Source organism: Petaurus breviceps, unplaced genomic scaffold (genome assembly GCF_028583685.1).
Source record: "Petaurus breviceps papuanus isolate PSGF00001 unplaced genomic scaffold, PetGlider_PUasm1.0 118, whole genome shotgun sequence".
In the NCBI taxonomy this organism is placed as follows: domain Eukaryota; kingdom Metazoa; phylum Chordata; class Mammalia; order Diprotodontia; family Petauridae; genus Petaurus; species Petaurus breviceps.
Window position 1 is genome coordinate 8,198,992 of NW_027185616.1, and position 17,234 is coordinate 8,216,225.

Here is a 17,234-nt window from a genome sequence, read left to right on the forward strand (position 1 = left end):
TTTCTTTCTTTCTTTCTTTCTTTCTTTCTTTCTTTCTTTCTTTCTTTTCTTTCTTTCTTTCTTCCTTCCTTTCTCTTTCTTTTCTTTTTTTTGGTTTTTGGAGGGCAATTGGGGTTAAGTGGCCTGCCCAAGGTCACATAGCTAGTTTTTTTGTGTGTTAAGTGTCTGAGGCCACATTTGAACTCAGGTCCTCCTGATTCCAGGGTTATTCTCTATTCACTGCACCATGCCTTTTATTTTCTAACCTTGTTAATCCTTTCTACTGTATTGTTTCCTGCTTTAATTTGTACGGTGTGCTAGGGATCATAAGATCATAGAACCAGAGTTAGAAGGGTCCTCAGAGGACATCAAGTACAACCCCTTCATTTCACATATGAGGAAACAGGTTCAGAGGAGTTAAATTAACTTGCCCAGCTAGTAACTAATGTCTGAGGTGAGAGTCTAACTGGAAGAAACCAATATTATGTTGTTATATTAATAACTACTTATTAATTTTTTATCTACCCTTTTCCTTTTATTTCTATTAAAATCTAGCAGACAAAATTGGGGTGGCTAGGTAGTGCAGTGAATAGAGCACTGGCCCTGGAGTCAGGAGGACCCGAGTTCAAATATAGCCTTAGACACTTAACACAAAACTAGCCATGTGACTTTCGGCAAGTCACTTAACCCCAATTGCCCTACCTTCCCCCGTCAAAAGGCAAAAAAATAAAAATCTAGCTCCTGAAAAGGTCAGTCAGCCAGGTCTGAGGGTATGGCTGAATGAGACTGTGCCTAGCCCTCAAGGCACATGCTCATTCACTTGGTTGGGTGGGAACCTACTCAACTGGGAAACCCAGTTTCTGCTCAGAGTATAGACAGAATCCAGTCTGGGTGAAACTTTGCCTGGGGGAAGAACCCCCTTTCTTAATCCCCCACCATTAGAGTTTAGGGCAAGTCAGCTCATGAGAAAGAAAAATAGGCAGAAAGGTCAGGATGTAAATGCCTTGAGGTTTCTGAGTCTCATGATCAAGCCACATTCTCAGAAGGAGGAATTGAAGACTTTTAACTCACCTTCTCATTACATTCGACCAATTAGGGTTGAGTTTTTCTTGCCAGAGTATTTCCCTTTCAGAAGGGATCCCCTTTAGGGTATCTGGTTACCAAGAGAAACTCCTAACCATCAATTTATCAATTGCTAGATAGCCTAATTAATAAATTGATTATTAATTACCCAGAAACTCTGTCTCTTGGGGTTTATTCGTGATGTGACCGAGGTCTTTCCAACTCTATGTCCAGCACTTTCTACTACATAAAGCTGCCTCATACTAACTGAATGTTTCTGGAATAACTGAGGATCTTACAGTAGTTCAGTCATTTCTGAATATCAGCTCTCTCTACAAATTTAGGAGAGTGTCTCAAAATACACTGACCCTGAGATACACCCCGGAAATTTTTTTGATCCTTGATGTCCACTTGTTTTCTTGTCTTTCTGTTTCCTTAAGTTTGGTATTGGGGTTGGGGGGGAGGTGGAAATAACAATAATTTTAGGGTCTTGGTCAACTGGATTCTGGTTAATCAAGGTTTTATTTAAGACATAAATGTAAAGTACTATGTGACCCGTATTAGACCATTTAGCTTTTAGACCATTAGCCTTTTAGCTCTTTCAAACAACTCTCTAAGATGCTGAACAGGGGTTCTTCACCTTATTGATGTCATGGATCCCTTTGCCAATCTGGTTAAGCCCTATGCTTACCTTCTCAGAAAGGTGCTTTTAGGATTACAACAGAAATGCAATTAAATATATATGGCATATTGTATAAATATATGCACATATATGAAATATTCATATATGTATATATATATATATATATATATATATATATATACACACACATGCATACACACACCAAGTTCACATAGCCCAAGTTAAGAACTTCTGCTTTAAGACTCCCAGTTACAGGCCAGTGGCTAATCTGCCACTGTATATATGATTCCCTTACCCTACACCAGTGAAATCACAGGTCCAGACCAAAAATAAAAGTGATTCCCAGAGAAACAGAATAGTTATTTAAGCATGCTATTCTTTTAGAACAGGTCACATTAAAAATTCTTTAGGGTCAGTTTCTATCCCCCCAATCTCTAGAACCATCTTTTTCATGCCTACAGATGTTGTATTAGTAAAGTTTATACATCCAACAAGTTTAAGCATTTCCCCTGCTTAATTTCCTGTGCTTTAACACACACAAAAAAAGGATGTTGTACCAAGGCAGAAGCAAAATTTTAAAAGTAAAAATACATGTTCCTTCACAAAAGGGAGTAGATTCACTTCTCAGCACTGCAAAAATACATGGGTTATAACTCATAAAAAAAATAAACAGGACAAGGCTTTCTTTCTCTCCTTCCACATATTACCTGCCCTACTCCTCAAAGTAAAACCTATAGTGGGTTGTTTTCTCATTTATGGAATCCAATCTAAACTCAGCCTGGGTACCTTCTGCTACATCTTCCCATTAATTCCTCTTCACCATTCCATCTTTCTTTTTCACTTTTTTCCCACAGGACCTTTCCTTTTCTTCTAATAAGAATTCATCACTTTCTTATAACATACAAATAAAATAATTTTTTATAGATTTAAACTAATGAGCCAACAGTTCTTCTCTATGTGACCAGGTAGAACGTCAATGTCTAAATGTGGGGACACATGTTGAAAGGGGGAAATGAAATTACTTAAAGTGTTGTCAAGGTTGACAACACTAGGTTTGCTTCTCCACTTTTAAAACAAATGTTATTTCCTACTTGGGCTGAGTTACTTGTTTAAGAATAGTGTTAGTGGCCTAAATACTACAGAAAAAAAAAAGTGTTGTTACACTTAGCTGTAAAAACCACATACTGTTAAGTACATTCATAATGAAAGAAAATACCAATTTAGTTGCCCCTTCAGAAATTACCTGCTCCTTTTAATTCAGTGAAGCACGTTTCTATTTTAAAGACATATTAAAAGGGTCAATACTTATCAAGACCAAAAGAAATCAGTATCCTTAAATTAGAAATAACAGAGGGGTGGTTAGGTGGTGCAAGGAATAGAGCACTGGCCCTGGAGTCGGGAGGACCTGAGTTCAAATCCAGCCTCAAACACTTAACACAAAAACTAGCTGTGTGACCTTGGACAAGTCACTTAACCCCAATTGCCCTACAAAATCAAACAAAAAGAAACAACAGAAACCAGATTATGACAATTGACAAACCTAAGCTGTATCTACATTGTTATGGGTCAAACGTTTAAAATTATTTTTAGCCAAAGGATTTAGTCAAAAGGTATAATTGACTAATTTTTTTTTACTCAACTTTTTTTACTCAAATTCCTGTTTGAATTTCTTAAATCCACTCACCATTATTACATTGTGTTGTTGTGGTCTAGATTCCATTTTCTTCTTACATTTTGCTAAAGATAGTGTTATATCTCCCCACTTCCCCTCCTCCTCCATCCAAATTAGGGAAAGTGTTCTATTTCTGACCTACTTGGCACTCCTAAGTAGGTACCATAAATGACTACTTCTATGTTCCCACTAATGGTCATACTAATAAAGATTTAGGCATGGAATGAATAGGAGCTCGTGCTCCCTTCTCAAGCACCACATATTACTTTTCTCAATTGCTTCTGTTCTTTAAAGTGACATAATGCTTTAGATGCCTGTGGTAACTCTGCTGGAAGGTGAATGAACAAAATCTGTACAAGTCAATAAAGAGAAACAAAATAAACAGACTCGGTTTGGGCTAGCTTTTCTTCATGTTATTCTAGCCCCTGCAATCATTCTAGTATCTTCTATGAGTGGGGGCAGGGAAGTGTTGGGATCCAATGTGGTGAAGATTTCAACCATGTAGCTGTTCAGCAGTGTAAAGTCAAACTTTATTTAACTGCCGATTATTAACGTATTAATATAGTGGCTTCAAAATGTAACACGTCATAGGGGCATGGTGGTATACAAATACATAGACTTATTAGAGTAATTAAGGAAACAGGAGGATACCTTAAATACTATATTTAAGCCAAGGACTGCTTCAAATAAGTGCTAACGGGCACAAGCAAACAGAATCAATAGAGAAATTAAAAACGCAATTAGACCACAAGAATAAGACATATCCTAGGGAATTGCGATCTATAATCTTAAATCAGGGAAGGGGGCTTTAAGAAGGAGCTTCCTTTAAGAAGGAACCTACAAAGGAGCTTATAACTAAGACAACTCATTTTTATAGATTCAACAAACCTTTATTAAATATCTATCATGTGTGGGCCTCTGGTGCTTGTGACCCACAAGCTGGAGGCCTGGACATTTCAGTCCCACCCAGCTCTCAAAAAAAAAAGAGACAGAGGTTAAGGCAGAGGTTAAACAAAAACAGCTAAACACAGGACAGGAAAGCAAGAAACCTTAAAAGGTAACAGCCTTAAACATTCACACAGCACAGAATGCTAAGCCATGACACCCCTTGTTGGTGGCTCTCTCTCTGCTGTAAATGGGTACACAAACCAATCCACAGACTCTGCTTCTGGACCCACTCAAGAATTTCCTGCTGCAGTAAAATTCTGCTGGCACCTCCAAACCTGCCCTTTCCATATCATCCTGTTGCAATAAGCGATGGAGTCTGGAGAAGAAGACTAAAAGGTATAAAAGAGGGGAAATCAGGTTTCACGCTGACTAGGGTGGCCTCTAGATTAGCAAACCTTGGAGCTGGATACAAAGACTCAAACTCCACTAACTTGCCAAAAGGTAGCAGCTACTGATTTAGCACAATCAGGGAGGTAAAGAGTAAAGAGAACTGAGGCAGGATTCCACCGTGCATGGATGCACTGGAAAGAAACAGGTACTGAATTTTGGAGCAGAAGAAAGTGGTACTGATTTCTAAATGTATCTAGTCCTGAACTGCTAGAAGATACTAGGCGGAGAGGCCAAAACTGAAGAGCAAATGCCTCAGCATGGGAGGAGTCTGAGCTAGCCTTGCAGTCTAGCCCCAGAGGTAAATGTACCATCAGATGGGTAAGAGTCAGACAGTGAGTGACAGGAAGAAGACTAAAAGGAAATAAGATTTCAAGAGGAAGAAAATGCAATTAAAAACCAAAGAGACGAATTAGTAGACAAGATGCTAAAATGAGAAGATATGCCTACCAAAACATCCAAAAGATTAAACAAACTAAACCACCACCCGATGAAGCAAAAACCCTATGTATTCCCCAAAGAGCATGAAACCTCAGCACAATGTTCCAGAACGGTTCAAGAAGGAAACTAGAATCTTGAGTGAAGTTAGGAAAGAACAAACGAGGAAATTAAAACATCTCGTCTGAAGTGGTGGGCAGATAGATGGTGGCTCATGTGGGACCAGCACCAGGGATGGTGGGATGGAGCCGTCCTGGATGTTTTCCTGGGCTTTGAGCAGCGTACGGTGGCTTTGGGGCCTCTCTGAGCTGGGAGCTGCCCAGCAGACCCGGAGCATGGAAGAGAACGCACCACAGGTTCACTATCTAATTAAAATCATTTGGACCCAGAAGAGCCCAATACTTCAGAAGAACTGGAAGTGATATGAGGAAGTTAAGGAGATACACAAAGAACATCTGGTTAGTATCAGGTTCACACCCATAGTACCTCATTGCTCTCTTTGCTTACAAATAAAACTGCAGAGGAATTCACCTTTCAGACACAAGTTGGAAACCGACATTTCTGAAGGACTCCGTTGCACAGAAGAAGATAAAAACAAACAAGTCCGTGACAAGGAGACAGCAGCAACGTTGATAGAGAACCCCCTTTCGGGAAGCTGTCAAACAGTGCATCATTGAGTCTGATGAGCAGCTTTTCGAAGAGTCACCAAATTGGAATCATTTGATACATCTGTTTAACTCTTTGTTAAACAGAATGACCTTCTGTTTATCATTTGGACAATTTGTACCTCCAAGTACTTTTCTGAAAGACCATTTCCCAAACAAGACTTAATTATAAGGTAGTACCTACTATGTTAATGTACACGACATTCTCAGGTTTTATCACATTTGGTGATCAGACAGAAGAATATTTTCTAGTTACTATAGATAAGACACAAGACTTTTCCAGATGCCCATTCTGACACCATTCTATTCTTTGGCAGACTGAACATCCCTACTGTACACAGACAAATCAGGCTTCAATCATTACTCTGTAAAAATAGAAATAAAATACAGATGCTTCTTATAATAAAATTGCCCTACCATTTCAATGTTGATTGAAAAAAAATAAAAGAAAAGGGGTGGCTAGGTAGCACAGTGAGTAGAGCACTGGCCCTGAAGTCAGAAGGATCTGAGTTCAAATCCGGCCTCAAACACTTAACACTTACTATCCATGTGACCTTGGGCAAGTCACTTAACCCCAAATGCCCTCCAAAAAAAGCAAAAAAAAAATATCAAATGGCAGAATTTATGGTTTGCCCAGCAGAAATAATTAGCAGAATAAAAAAATTTGAATCTATAGTGGTGAGTCTCTCCAAGAAGTGAAAAAGAAAACAAAAGATTAGTAAAAACAAATAGACTGAAGTGAAGGACAACCTACAAAAAGAGAGATGGGGAGAGGGTGGGGGAGAGAGAGGGAGAGAGAGAGAAAGAGAGAGAGAGAGAGAGAGAGAGAGCAGAGAGAGAATTAGGTTATATCAAAAGAATCAAAAGACAAATATATTAAAAGAACACATGATCTCCAAAGAAGAAAAAGTCATTGATCTCAAAGACAAGACATAGGGAGACAACTTCAGGATCATAGAGCCTCCCAGAAGAACAAGACAAGTTGAAAAACTTGATCATCATAATGCAAGAAATCATACAAAATAAAACCTACCCAGAACTTCTGAATACAAAAAACAGAGGAGCAATCAAAATAATCCATAGACCCCTTTCAGAAAAAAAAAAACTATTATGCTTTAAAGTCTAAGATGCATAGAGGTAAAATTTAATAATTCCAATGATAAATTAGCAATTAACCAGGAGAATGACTTTCAAATATACAAGAAAGGAGATCTGAATTAAAACAAGACTTTTCTGCATCCATTAGAAAATACAGAAGGTGGGGCGACTAGGTGGCGCAATAAATAGAGCACTGACCCTGGAGTCAGGAGGACCTGAGTTTAAGTCCGGCCTCAGACACTTAACACAAAAACTAGCTGTGTGACCTTGGGCAAGTCACTTAACCCCAATTGCCCTACCTTCCCCCTCCAAAAAAAAGAAAACAAAACAAACAAAAAAAAAGAAAACACAGAAGGGAAAGGAATAACATTTCAAAAAGCCAAGGCACTTAAGATATAACCTAAAATGATGTTCCCTACAAAGTGTCTATTAAATGGAAAGCACTGTGCTACAGAGGAAATGCAGAGATGAGTTAGACAAGTCTCTATCTTTCAGGAGATTACAATCCAGTAGAAAACCCTGTTTTAGTTGTCATTTTAGACCATAAACTCCTCTCTCACATTATGCTTTATATTCAAAATTAGCATTTCATAAATGTTAAATTGAAACGAACTTTTCAAATCGCCAACAAAATAATTATTGAGCTTAATACACATTCTCTTTTAAAATGAAAACATTCTTAGGGGGAAAGAGCAGATCTACTATCTTTAATTCTGGGCTATTTCCTTCTTTCTAGCCATTTGGGATTTGACCTTATAGTAGAAAGACTATTGGCTTAGGTATCAGGGCCCTGACTCCAGTTCCTGATCTGACAGGAATTATGTTCAGACTTTCTACCCCAGATACACTTCATCTCTGTTTTCAGGTTCATATCATGGGTCCTAATCACTGGTGTTGTGACTTGATAGATGATGGATTCCTCTAACTATAGCTGGCTCTAATTTCTGGGTATTTGCTCAGACCAACTGGGTTCCACTGGCATCCACATATTCTTCAAATGTCTAGCACCCAAACTATAGTTTGTCCTTCCCTTCCCAGACACTGCCCCACCTACTACTCACAAGTTTCCTATGAGGTAGCAGTCATTCATATTTGAGTGAAAAATAGTTTAATCTGATTGCATTCTTCCTAAAACAGAAAGAATAGGAGGTTTTGTGGAGAAATATTCTTGGTACATCAAAGGCATGGAGGTAGGAGAGGGGGTCTGGGCATAAGTTTATCATGGAGAGTGTTGGGCACACCACAAGTGGCTAGAAGGCAGGGCCAAGTGAACAACAGAAAGAGAGAAGAAAAATAAAAATCAGAAAGGCAGCCTGCCAAAGCGGAAATAAATAATATGGGATCTGGAGTTGGAGGGCCTAGGTTCAAATGCCAATTCTGCTATTTATTGCCTGGGTGACCTTAAGCATTGCAAATCCCTGGACTTCAGTTTCCAGAAAATGAATTTTGTGGAATTTCCATATTTCCATATTATGGAAATTTTCAATATGTCTATAAAGTGAATTATGGACATTTCCAATTTCTACAAAATGAATAGGTTGGAATTGATGCCTTCTAATGTCTCTTACGGTTCCAATTCTTTGGTCCTATATCTTCAGGAGTTCTCAGAGGTTATCTATTCCCATTCTCTGTCCAATAAATATTTATCTAACTCCTTGCCTCTAAAAAATTCGTAAATTATTATTATATAGCTATTGCTTAAACACTTGTAGTGATAGGGGAAGGTGATCATAAAAGAAAGCATTTCACCCCATAAAGTGTTAAGAAGTTTATCCGCTGAGCCAAAAGCAGCTTGGATTCCTTATAACTACATCCATTTGTTCTAGTTCTGCCCTCTGGAGCCAAGTAGAATACCTTTAATCCTTCTAAGAAAGAAAGAGTGATAAAATACTAAAGGAAAAAAAGTTTACCCTTTCAAAAAAAAAAAAGTCTTGCTCTCTCACTTCTAAAAGCTAGATGGAAATTTTGGAATTCCTTTTGGAAAATAAGACCAAAGAGAGAAGAGAGTCCCAGACAGGTGGTAAGTGACCTATGTGACTAGTAGAAAGCCTGCAAGAACAAGATGGATGATTCTAGCTGACTGCCATAATCTTGGTTGGGTCCTCTAACCTCCTGTGATTTGAAGGAGAATCGACTCCTTGGATTGAAAATCCTTTCCCTTTGTTTGAAGGTATTCCTTAAGAAACCCTACCTAAGACAGAACCCACAAAATGACACAGAGAAGCTGTGTCATTCCTGCTGAGGACAGCCCAGCAGGCCGGCAGGAAGCAGCCAGCGAAGCACTCTGGGAGCCAAGCCCGGCCCTGTGGGAGCATGAGGTCTTAGCCTCAGGGCAGCCTGACGGGAGCCAACCCCCTCACGCACCCCCCCCAACTGCAGGGACTTCAGATCACCAGCAGCTGTGGCAATTTCCAGAATCATCAACCCATAGATGCCCAGAGCACGAAGCAGCTGAGGCTCCATGGCCTTGCAGCCTCCCACCATGTGGCTGCTTCAGAGCTCCTGGTCTGCAGATTGTAGGGGGACCAAGCAACCAGTCTGAGGGGTGATTGCTCTTGCTTTAACCAGCTTGTATCTGGATTGTTGTCTAAGGTGGAGGTCCTAGGGTGTGTGACCAGTCTGCCAGAGCATGTAGAGGCTTCAGAGAGGGCACCCAAATAATAGCTCCAGCAGCTCAGAAAACTCCAGCATTTGGGATAAAGCTCCCATTTCTGGTAGCAGAGTTCTACTGTGGCAAAAGGCTCAAAAGTCAAGTAATTGAGTGGCAAAATGAACAAGCAAAGGAAGCAAAACAAGCACAGCAATCCAACTTTAGATTTCTATTTTGGGGACAAAAAAGGAACAAAGCATGGAACAGGAGGAAGACAATGAAGTCAGAACTCCTGCACCAAAAGCTTCCAAGAAAAATATGAGCTGGTTACAGGCCATAGAGGAGCTTAAAAAGGATTTTGAAAATCAAATAAGATAAGTGGAGAAAATATTGGGAAGAGAAATGAGAACGATGCAAGGAAATTATGAAATGAGAGTCAACAACCTGACTGAAGAAAATAACACCTTAAAAAATAGACTAACTAAAATTACAAAAGGGGCTCAAAAAGGCAATAAGGAGAAGAATGCCTTAAAAAGCTGAATTTGTCAGATAGAAAAAGAATCTCAAAAGCTCACTGAGGAGAATCATTGCTTCAGAATTAGATTGCAGCAAATGGACGCTAATGACTTTATGAGAAATCAAGATGCTATTAAACAGATCCAAACAAATGAAAAAATAGAAGACAATGTGAAATATCTCATTGGAAAAACCACTGACCTGGAAAATAGATCCAGGAGAGATAATTTAAAAATTATTGGACTACCTGAAAGCCACAATCAAAAAAAGAACCTAGAAATCATTGTCCAAGACATTCTCAAGGAAAACTGCCCTAATATTTTAGAACCAGAGGGCAAAATAGAGGTTGAAAGAATCTACCAATCACCTCCTAAAAAAAAGATCCCAAAAAGAAAACTCCTAGGAATATTATAGCCAGGTTCCGGAATTCCCAGATCAAGGACAAAATATTACAAGCAGCCAGGAAGAAACAATTTGAATATTGTGGAAATACAATCAGGACAACTCAGGACCTGGCAGCTTCTACACTGAGGGATTGAAGGGCTTGGAATATGATATTCCAGAGGTCAAAGGAGCTGGGATTAAAACCAAGAATCAGCTACCCAGCCAAACTGAGTATCATGTTACAGGGGAAAATATGGTCCTTCAATAAAATAGAGGACTTTCAAGCATTCTTGATGAAAAAACCAGAGTGGAATAGAAAATTTGACATTCAGATACAAGAAGCAAGAGAAGCATGAGAAGGTAAACAGGGAAAAGAAATCATAAGGAACTTATCAGAGTTGAACTATTTATAGTCCTACATGGAAAATTGTAACTTATGAAACTTTTCTCAGTATGAGAATAGTTGAAGGGAATATGTGTGTGTGTATATATATATATATATATATGAGGGTATATGGGTATATGAATACATATGTGAGTGTGTATATATGTCTACGGGTATACATAGAGGGCACAGGACCAATTGAATAGGAAGGGATGATACTTAAAAGGTGAAATTAAGAGGGGAGAGAGGCATATAATGAGAGGAGATGGGGAGAGACAGAATGAGGTAAATTATCTCATATAGCAGAGGTAAGGGAAAATTGTTACAATGGAGGGGAAGAACAGGAAGGCCAAAGGGAATGAGTCAACCTTATTCTCATTGAATTTGGCTTAGGGAGGGAATGATATACACACTAAATAGGGTATCTCACCCTACAGGAGAGTAGAGGGGAAGGGGAAGAGAAGGGAAATAATGGAAGGGAGGACAGGCTAGGGGGAGGGAAGTTGGAAGCACCCACTTTTGAAAAGGAACAGGATCAAAGTAGAGAATAGAACAAGTTGGGGTTGGGATAGGATGGAGAGAAATATAGTCAGTCTATCACAATATATCCACTATGGAAATGTTTTGCATTTATCTTCCTAGTGAATGTGGGTTACGAGGGAGGAAGGGAAAGAATCTGGAATCCAAAGTTTTAAAATCAAATGTTTAAATATATATATACATATACATATTATTATTGTTATTATTAGTACATGTTACTGGGAAATGAGATATACAGGCACTGGGGCATAGAGATCCACCTACTGGAAAGTTGGAGGTGGAATGGGGGAAGATATGGGAGAGAACAGATTGGGCAAGGGGATATTCAGAGGGATTGCTATTTTGGGATGGTGGGTAGGGAAAAATGGGGAGAAAATTTGTAACTCAAAATCTTGTGGAAATGAATGATGTAAACTAAATAATAAAAAGAGAGGAAAATTTAAAAAATTTTTAAAAAGAAACCCTGCCTAACTCTCCTTAAGAAATTTCCTTTACTCACTTCTCTAATACCTGCCAAAGAGGCAAGGAAAAGGTTCAGATATAATTGTACTTAGATAATAGGACAAATGAGGTAGTGTGTGGATTTGGGGTAGGAAGGAGGGAACGGAATGTATTGCTGTCGTACCTTTCACTGACTCATCAGAAGGTACCCAAAATCTAAGTTACCCCATCTTCCAGATGTCTTGGCTCCCACAATTTATTTCATGTTAAGTAAACAAAATATAAAGGGAAGTTAAAGCAAAAGAGATACAAGGAGTTAATTTCATAATATGTAATTTCCTGCTTTAATCAACGAGAACTGAAATTTGTCTAGTTCCTTGATTCTGTGGGTTATTTTCCTTGGTAATCATGAATGTTCCTTAAAATGAAATAACCTGATCTCTGTTGGAGCTGCTTACATTGTTACATTTCTTTATTTTTAAATAGATTTTTAGGCTAAGAAAAAAAGTGACTATGATTTATTCCCCAAAGTCAAAATCTAGGCAAGTTCTCTAAAACTTGCTGTTTCTGAAAACTGAATTCTATTTCAGAAAAACAAATGGCCTTCTAAAAGAGAAGATAGCATGATCATCAGACATTATTTCCTTTCCTCGGTTTATTTTATACTGTGCCCTTTATATAAGAAGATATTAGGTTACCCCTATTAGGATAGGCACTTTGATGTATTTCTCTTGTAGCAATTTTCCCACTGAAGCTGTTCATACTCTGGAACTTAGTTCTCCTGATCAATTTTGATTTGTTGATATGGTCAGCTAGAGCTAGAAGTACCATTTTTGGCCATGGGACAAAATTTTAGGCCTTGGACAGGATGTTAGAAATCATCTAGTCATTTTCTAGAAAAAGAAATTGGGGCCTAGAAAAGTGAAATAATTTTCCCAAAATCACACAGTTACTTTATGTATGATTCAAGACGAAGGCCTGGGATGCCTAACTCTTACTTCAATGTACTTTTCATTTTCTCTCTTAATTGCAATGTGGTTTATAAAGATTTATCTCCTCTTTATAATGTCTGTCCTGGTATTCTCATTTTACAATTAAGGCTCAGGGAAGGCAAATGACTTCCCCCAAATCAAACAACTATCATTGTTGCATAGCTAGAACAAGAATTTCCTAGGCTAGGAATTTACCTGATTTTAGCTTTCCTCATTTCCAGTTCCTCTTCATTTCCAAAATCAAGAGACACATCCTCTGTGTCATCCACCAGGGACTAGGGGAAAACAAAACCAAGAAAGACTAATTACTATGAGCTGAAAGTTGCTGGATTCAGAGCTGAGATCAATCTGACTCTGCCATATGTGTGACCATGGACAAGGCCCTTACCTTCTCTGGGCCTCTTTTCTCAATTGTGAAATGAAGAAGCGGAACTATTTAAATGCCCTATAAGATTCCTTCCATTGCTAAACTGTTGATCTTGTGATGTTATATGCTTCTGAATCATATTATCCCATACCACATTAGTCCATAACTTTATCACATATGATCCTATATTATGCCATAACCATAATATCCCATACCACATTAGTCTATAACTTTAGGAATCCCCTAGGTACACTGCCCATTGCCTTAAATTTCTTTTGGCCTCTCTTAAGGAATGAAGAATAGAAAATAATAGAGGGTCATAAACATAGGTCAGAGATTTAGGCCTGGAAGGGACCTTAGTAGAAGTCATGGAGCTCAACCCCTTCATTTTGCAGATAAGGAAACTGAGGCCCAGAGAAGTTGTGACTCGACCAAGGTCACATATAAGCGGCAAGTGGAATTCTAACCCAGGTCTTTCCTAACTCAAGGTCCAATACTTTATCTGTTCTACCATGCTGTCTCAAGATGGGGGTATAGCAAAGGTAAGAGCTGGAGCCCCCATGCCCACCCACCCACCCACACACACACACACACACACACACACACACACACACACAGAGGACACTTTTTAGTAAAAGTTTGCGGTTAGGATGTCACACATTGTCCCACCTTACTGTTTGAGTTCGGTCGTATTCAACGGTGGGCCCCATCACCCTCCCCTAAGACTTCTCTAAGAACTGCCCTTATCTACTTGAGACCAGTACTCCCAGCCCTCATTAATCCCCTGTACATGATGTCATCGGTCCTCTTCGAGAAAAGGGCTAACAATAACAATCCCATTTGTACCACGAGCCTCTCTTGTCTCTCTCCCTTATTATAAGTCAGTCAGTCAACAAACACGTATTAAGTGAAATGCCTACTATGTGCCACGCATGGTCTCGGTCCCTTCCTTTGCCTTTTCCTCCAGCCTCTCCCTTCTCTCTCCTCCCACCCTTACCCGTTCCATCCCTCTCCTTCTACCCCAGCTCCAGCACCTCTCATCCCTTTTCTTCCCGCCCATCTTCCCCTTCTTCTTCCTTTAGTCCCTCCTCCTGCATCGCTCCCCACCCCCACCATTTCTCAGCCTTCGTCCCTCCCTTCCACAACGCCCCCGCCCCCCAGCCAATCCTTCGATGCCCCTCCCATCACTCTCACCTCCTAGGGCGGAGGCGACCCCATCCTCCATCACCTACCTGCTTCATCTTCCCACCTGGCCACCTTGAGCCGGCCCAATCCGCAGCTAGGATGAGGCCTGGGTTTTTCTACCTCTTGAGGTCTGGGCAGAAGGGTCAGGGGCATAGGTGGGATGGGACGGAGGTGGGGGGCAGCGCGTTGAGCTCAGGCTGCGGAGGTACCAGTTGCTAAGGGGCCGCCCTCCACACCCCAGAGCGCAGGCGCAGGATTGGCTGCCCAGCGCACCGGAGACCTGGGCTGGGGGCGGGGCCTTGGCGAGATGGGCTAAATAGGAAAGGGGGAGTGACCAATGAGATGGAGGAAAGGTGGCCACTGGCTGAGGTGGGCGGGTGGTACTGCTGTCAAGGTGGGAGGCGGCTTTGGGGAGTCACAGAATCAGACCTTCAAAAATTGGGGGAAATCACAGAGGTTGCATACTTGTTGTTTGTCCTTGTTCTGGCAGAGGACCACTATATGGGAAAGGTGATGTCATGAATTGCAAATGAATTAGATTAAGTGAGGCTGGGCTGTGCAAAGCACCAGCCCCACGCTCTCCTGCTGGGCCATCTGGGTCCAGCGACAAGCTATAGATCAGGAGGAGTGGAGATGGCCCTGGATGCAGTGGGAGACCTTGGCCTTTTAAAGCCAAGACCCCCTCAGCCCAGGTCTCAAGCACGGTATTTAGAATTGAAAGGGAACCTTAGTCCCTTAGAGATCTAGTACAACTCCCTAGTTTTACAGATAAGGAAACCAAGAACCAATCAATCCATCAATCAACATTAAGCGCCTACTATGTGCCAGGCACCGTGCTAAATGCCAAGGATACAAAGCCAGTCACTGCTCTAAGGAACTTACAATGCAATTCCCCAGAGAGTTGGAGTGATTTAAGGTCTCACCAGTAGTAAGCATAGCTGCATTAGAACACAGGTCCTGTGACTTCAGATGCATATCCCCTATATCCACTACACCTCTTTATCTTGTCCAACAATTTGAACAGAAATACCCCCTTTTAACATCTCTAGCAAATGGCCGACCAGACTCTGTTTGAAAACCTTCAGTGATAGGGGAGGGGCTCATTCCCTTGCTAGACAGCTCATTCCACTTTTGGATGACTGGGGAGGAGATAGGGGAAAAGAAATATTGAAAGACTATGAGTGGGAGCCATAGGGTGAGGTGACAGATAATTCATGAAGGGTAAAGGTGGAGATAGATGAAAAAATAATTTTTAAATATCCTATCCTCAAAGTCTAACAGGATGCTGACTGAATCCCCCAACTCACACTGAGAGGTTGGGCCCCCAGAGTGCAGCTGACCCAGTTACTGCGTTTCTTAGGGTTCTAGAGGTAACCATGAAGAGTTATGATTTCTCATATGCTCACAAACTGCCATCCAGTGTACTCCTCTCAGTACTGATCAACCAATTGATTTCAATTAGTTTTTGTAAGAATATTTTTTGAAAAGATATAGCAAAGACAGAAGTTACAAAAAAAAACGTATCCCCAAACTAGGGAGACATTGTCATCCCCCTGTGTACAAAGGCCTTAGGAGTGGAGTTCATGGGGTTGAAGAATGGGCATGAATTTAAAGAGCCATGCTACTGAGGCTCACCTATAGAGAAGATGTGAAGCCAAGGAAAAATACTGGCCCTGGGAATCTGTTTCTCCCTTCTCACAGTCTTTACCAAGTTTATTTGGGGGCCAGGTGCTGTCCATGGGACAGTCACTGACTTGCTCAGGTGTATTGGCTCCTTATAGGATTCAGTCTTAGCTGATGATTCAATCCACTGTAGGACTGGGTCAACCAGGTTCCAGAACTACTGCATTACTGGCTATGGTGGTCTCTGCTACCAACTGAGGGAAGCTGTGATAGCACTTCTGACCTTTCAAGCTCACAAGGTCATAGGCTGGTCAATTCTCTCTATATATGCTCACCCAAGATCAGGAAAGAATAAGCTCTAAATAAACAAGTATCATATATTCAGAGTCATGTGGCAGCTAGGTGGGGAGATAAGGCAGCTTTCTGTCCCAGAAAGTCACAATCCTTCACTATGTGACCCACAGCAATTCTTTTTTTTTGAGGGGAGAAGGCGAGGCAATTGGGGTTAAGTGACTTGCCCAAGGTCACACAGTCAGACATTCAAGTGTCTGGGATCTAATTTGAACTCAGGTCCTCCTGACTCCAAGGCCGGTACTCTATTCACTACACCACTTAGCTGTCCCCACAGCAGTTCTTCACACAAAAACCACTCCACTCTAACATTTTGAAAGCATGTTCAATGCTTCTAATGAGCTCTCAATCCTTCCATCTCCTAAGCCAATTCAAAGTCTTTTCATTATCATATAGCATGGACTCCTGAGTCTTTCATGGCCAGACGTATTCTCTCCAAAGTTCCACGTGTTGTACTGGAACCATGCAATGAATATCAATACATACTATGTATTGGGCAGATCTAAGAATGCTCTAAGTCCTTCCCATTACAATTAATTTGAGTGGTCTGGTTAAGAAAGGGTCAAAAGGTTTCAAAAGGACATAGCTGATAGAAGGAATCTGCTCCTAATTTTCAGGGAGGAAAAAAAGTTTCCTACACATACCATGACCCACTACCAGAGTTTTTCTTAAATAATGAATGATCAGAGGCTAGATGGTTCAGAGTTGACTCATGGGAAGTCAGAGGAATGCTACTGGGTGAGGCAGAATCATCAAGAGGGCCTTTTACTTCATCAAGAAAATCTTGTATACCTTAACCAAATCTCTACCCCCCCCCACCCCAACACACATACACTCCTTGAAGGACTAGACAGAGTAAACTAGACACTTTATTTTGGAGATGAATAATTTTCAATGGCCAGAATAGTGGGTTTCACCTCTTTCTGGAGTCTGGAAACAGGGTTTTCTAGTAATTTAATACTAGTAAT

General features: G+C 40.5%; 1 protein-coding gene and 1 pseudogene across 1 annotated transcript in view; one reads left to right on the forward strand and one right to left on the reverse strand.

Moving 5' to 3' along the window:
• The window catches only part of TVP23A (trans-golgi network vesicle protein 23 homolog A), a 21,404-nt gene extending 6,879 nt beyond the window's left edge, over positions 1 to 14,525 (reverse strand). The window contains exons 1-2 of the mRNA XM_069085872.1: positions 14,340 to 14,525; positions 12,936 to 13,015 (exon numbers count right to left, since the gene is read on the reverse strand). Coding sequence (XP_068941973.1) covers positions 12,936 to 13,015; positions 14,340 to 14,348 — 89 coding nt within the window. The 5' untranslated portion in view covers positions 14,349 to 14,525. The remainder of the gene's footprint in view (positions 1 to 12,935; positions 13,016 to 14,339) is intronic.
• On the forward strand, positions 4,900 to 5,960 carry LOC138160812 (cytosolic iron-sulfur assembly component 2A pseudogene; annotated as a pseudogene).
• Positions 14,526 to 17,234: the final 2,709 nt, after the last annotated feature.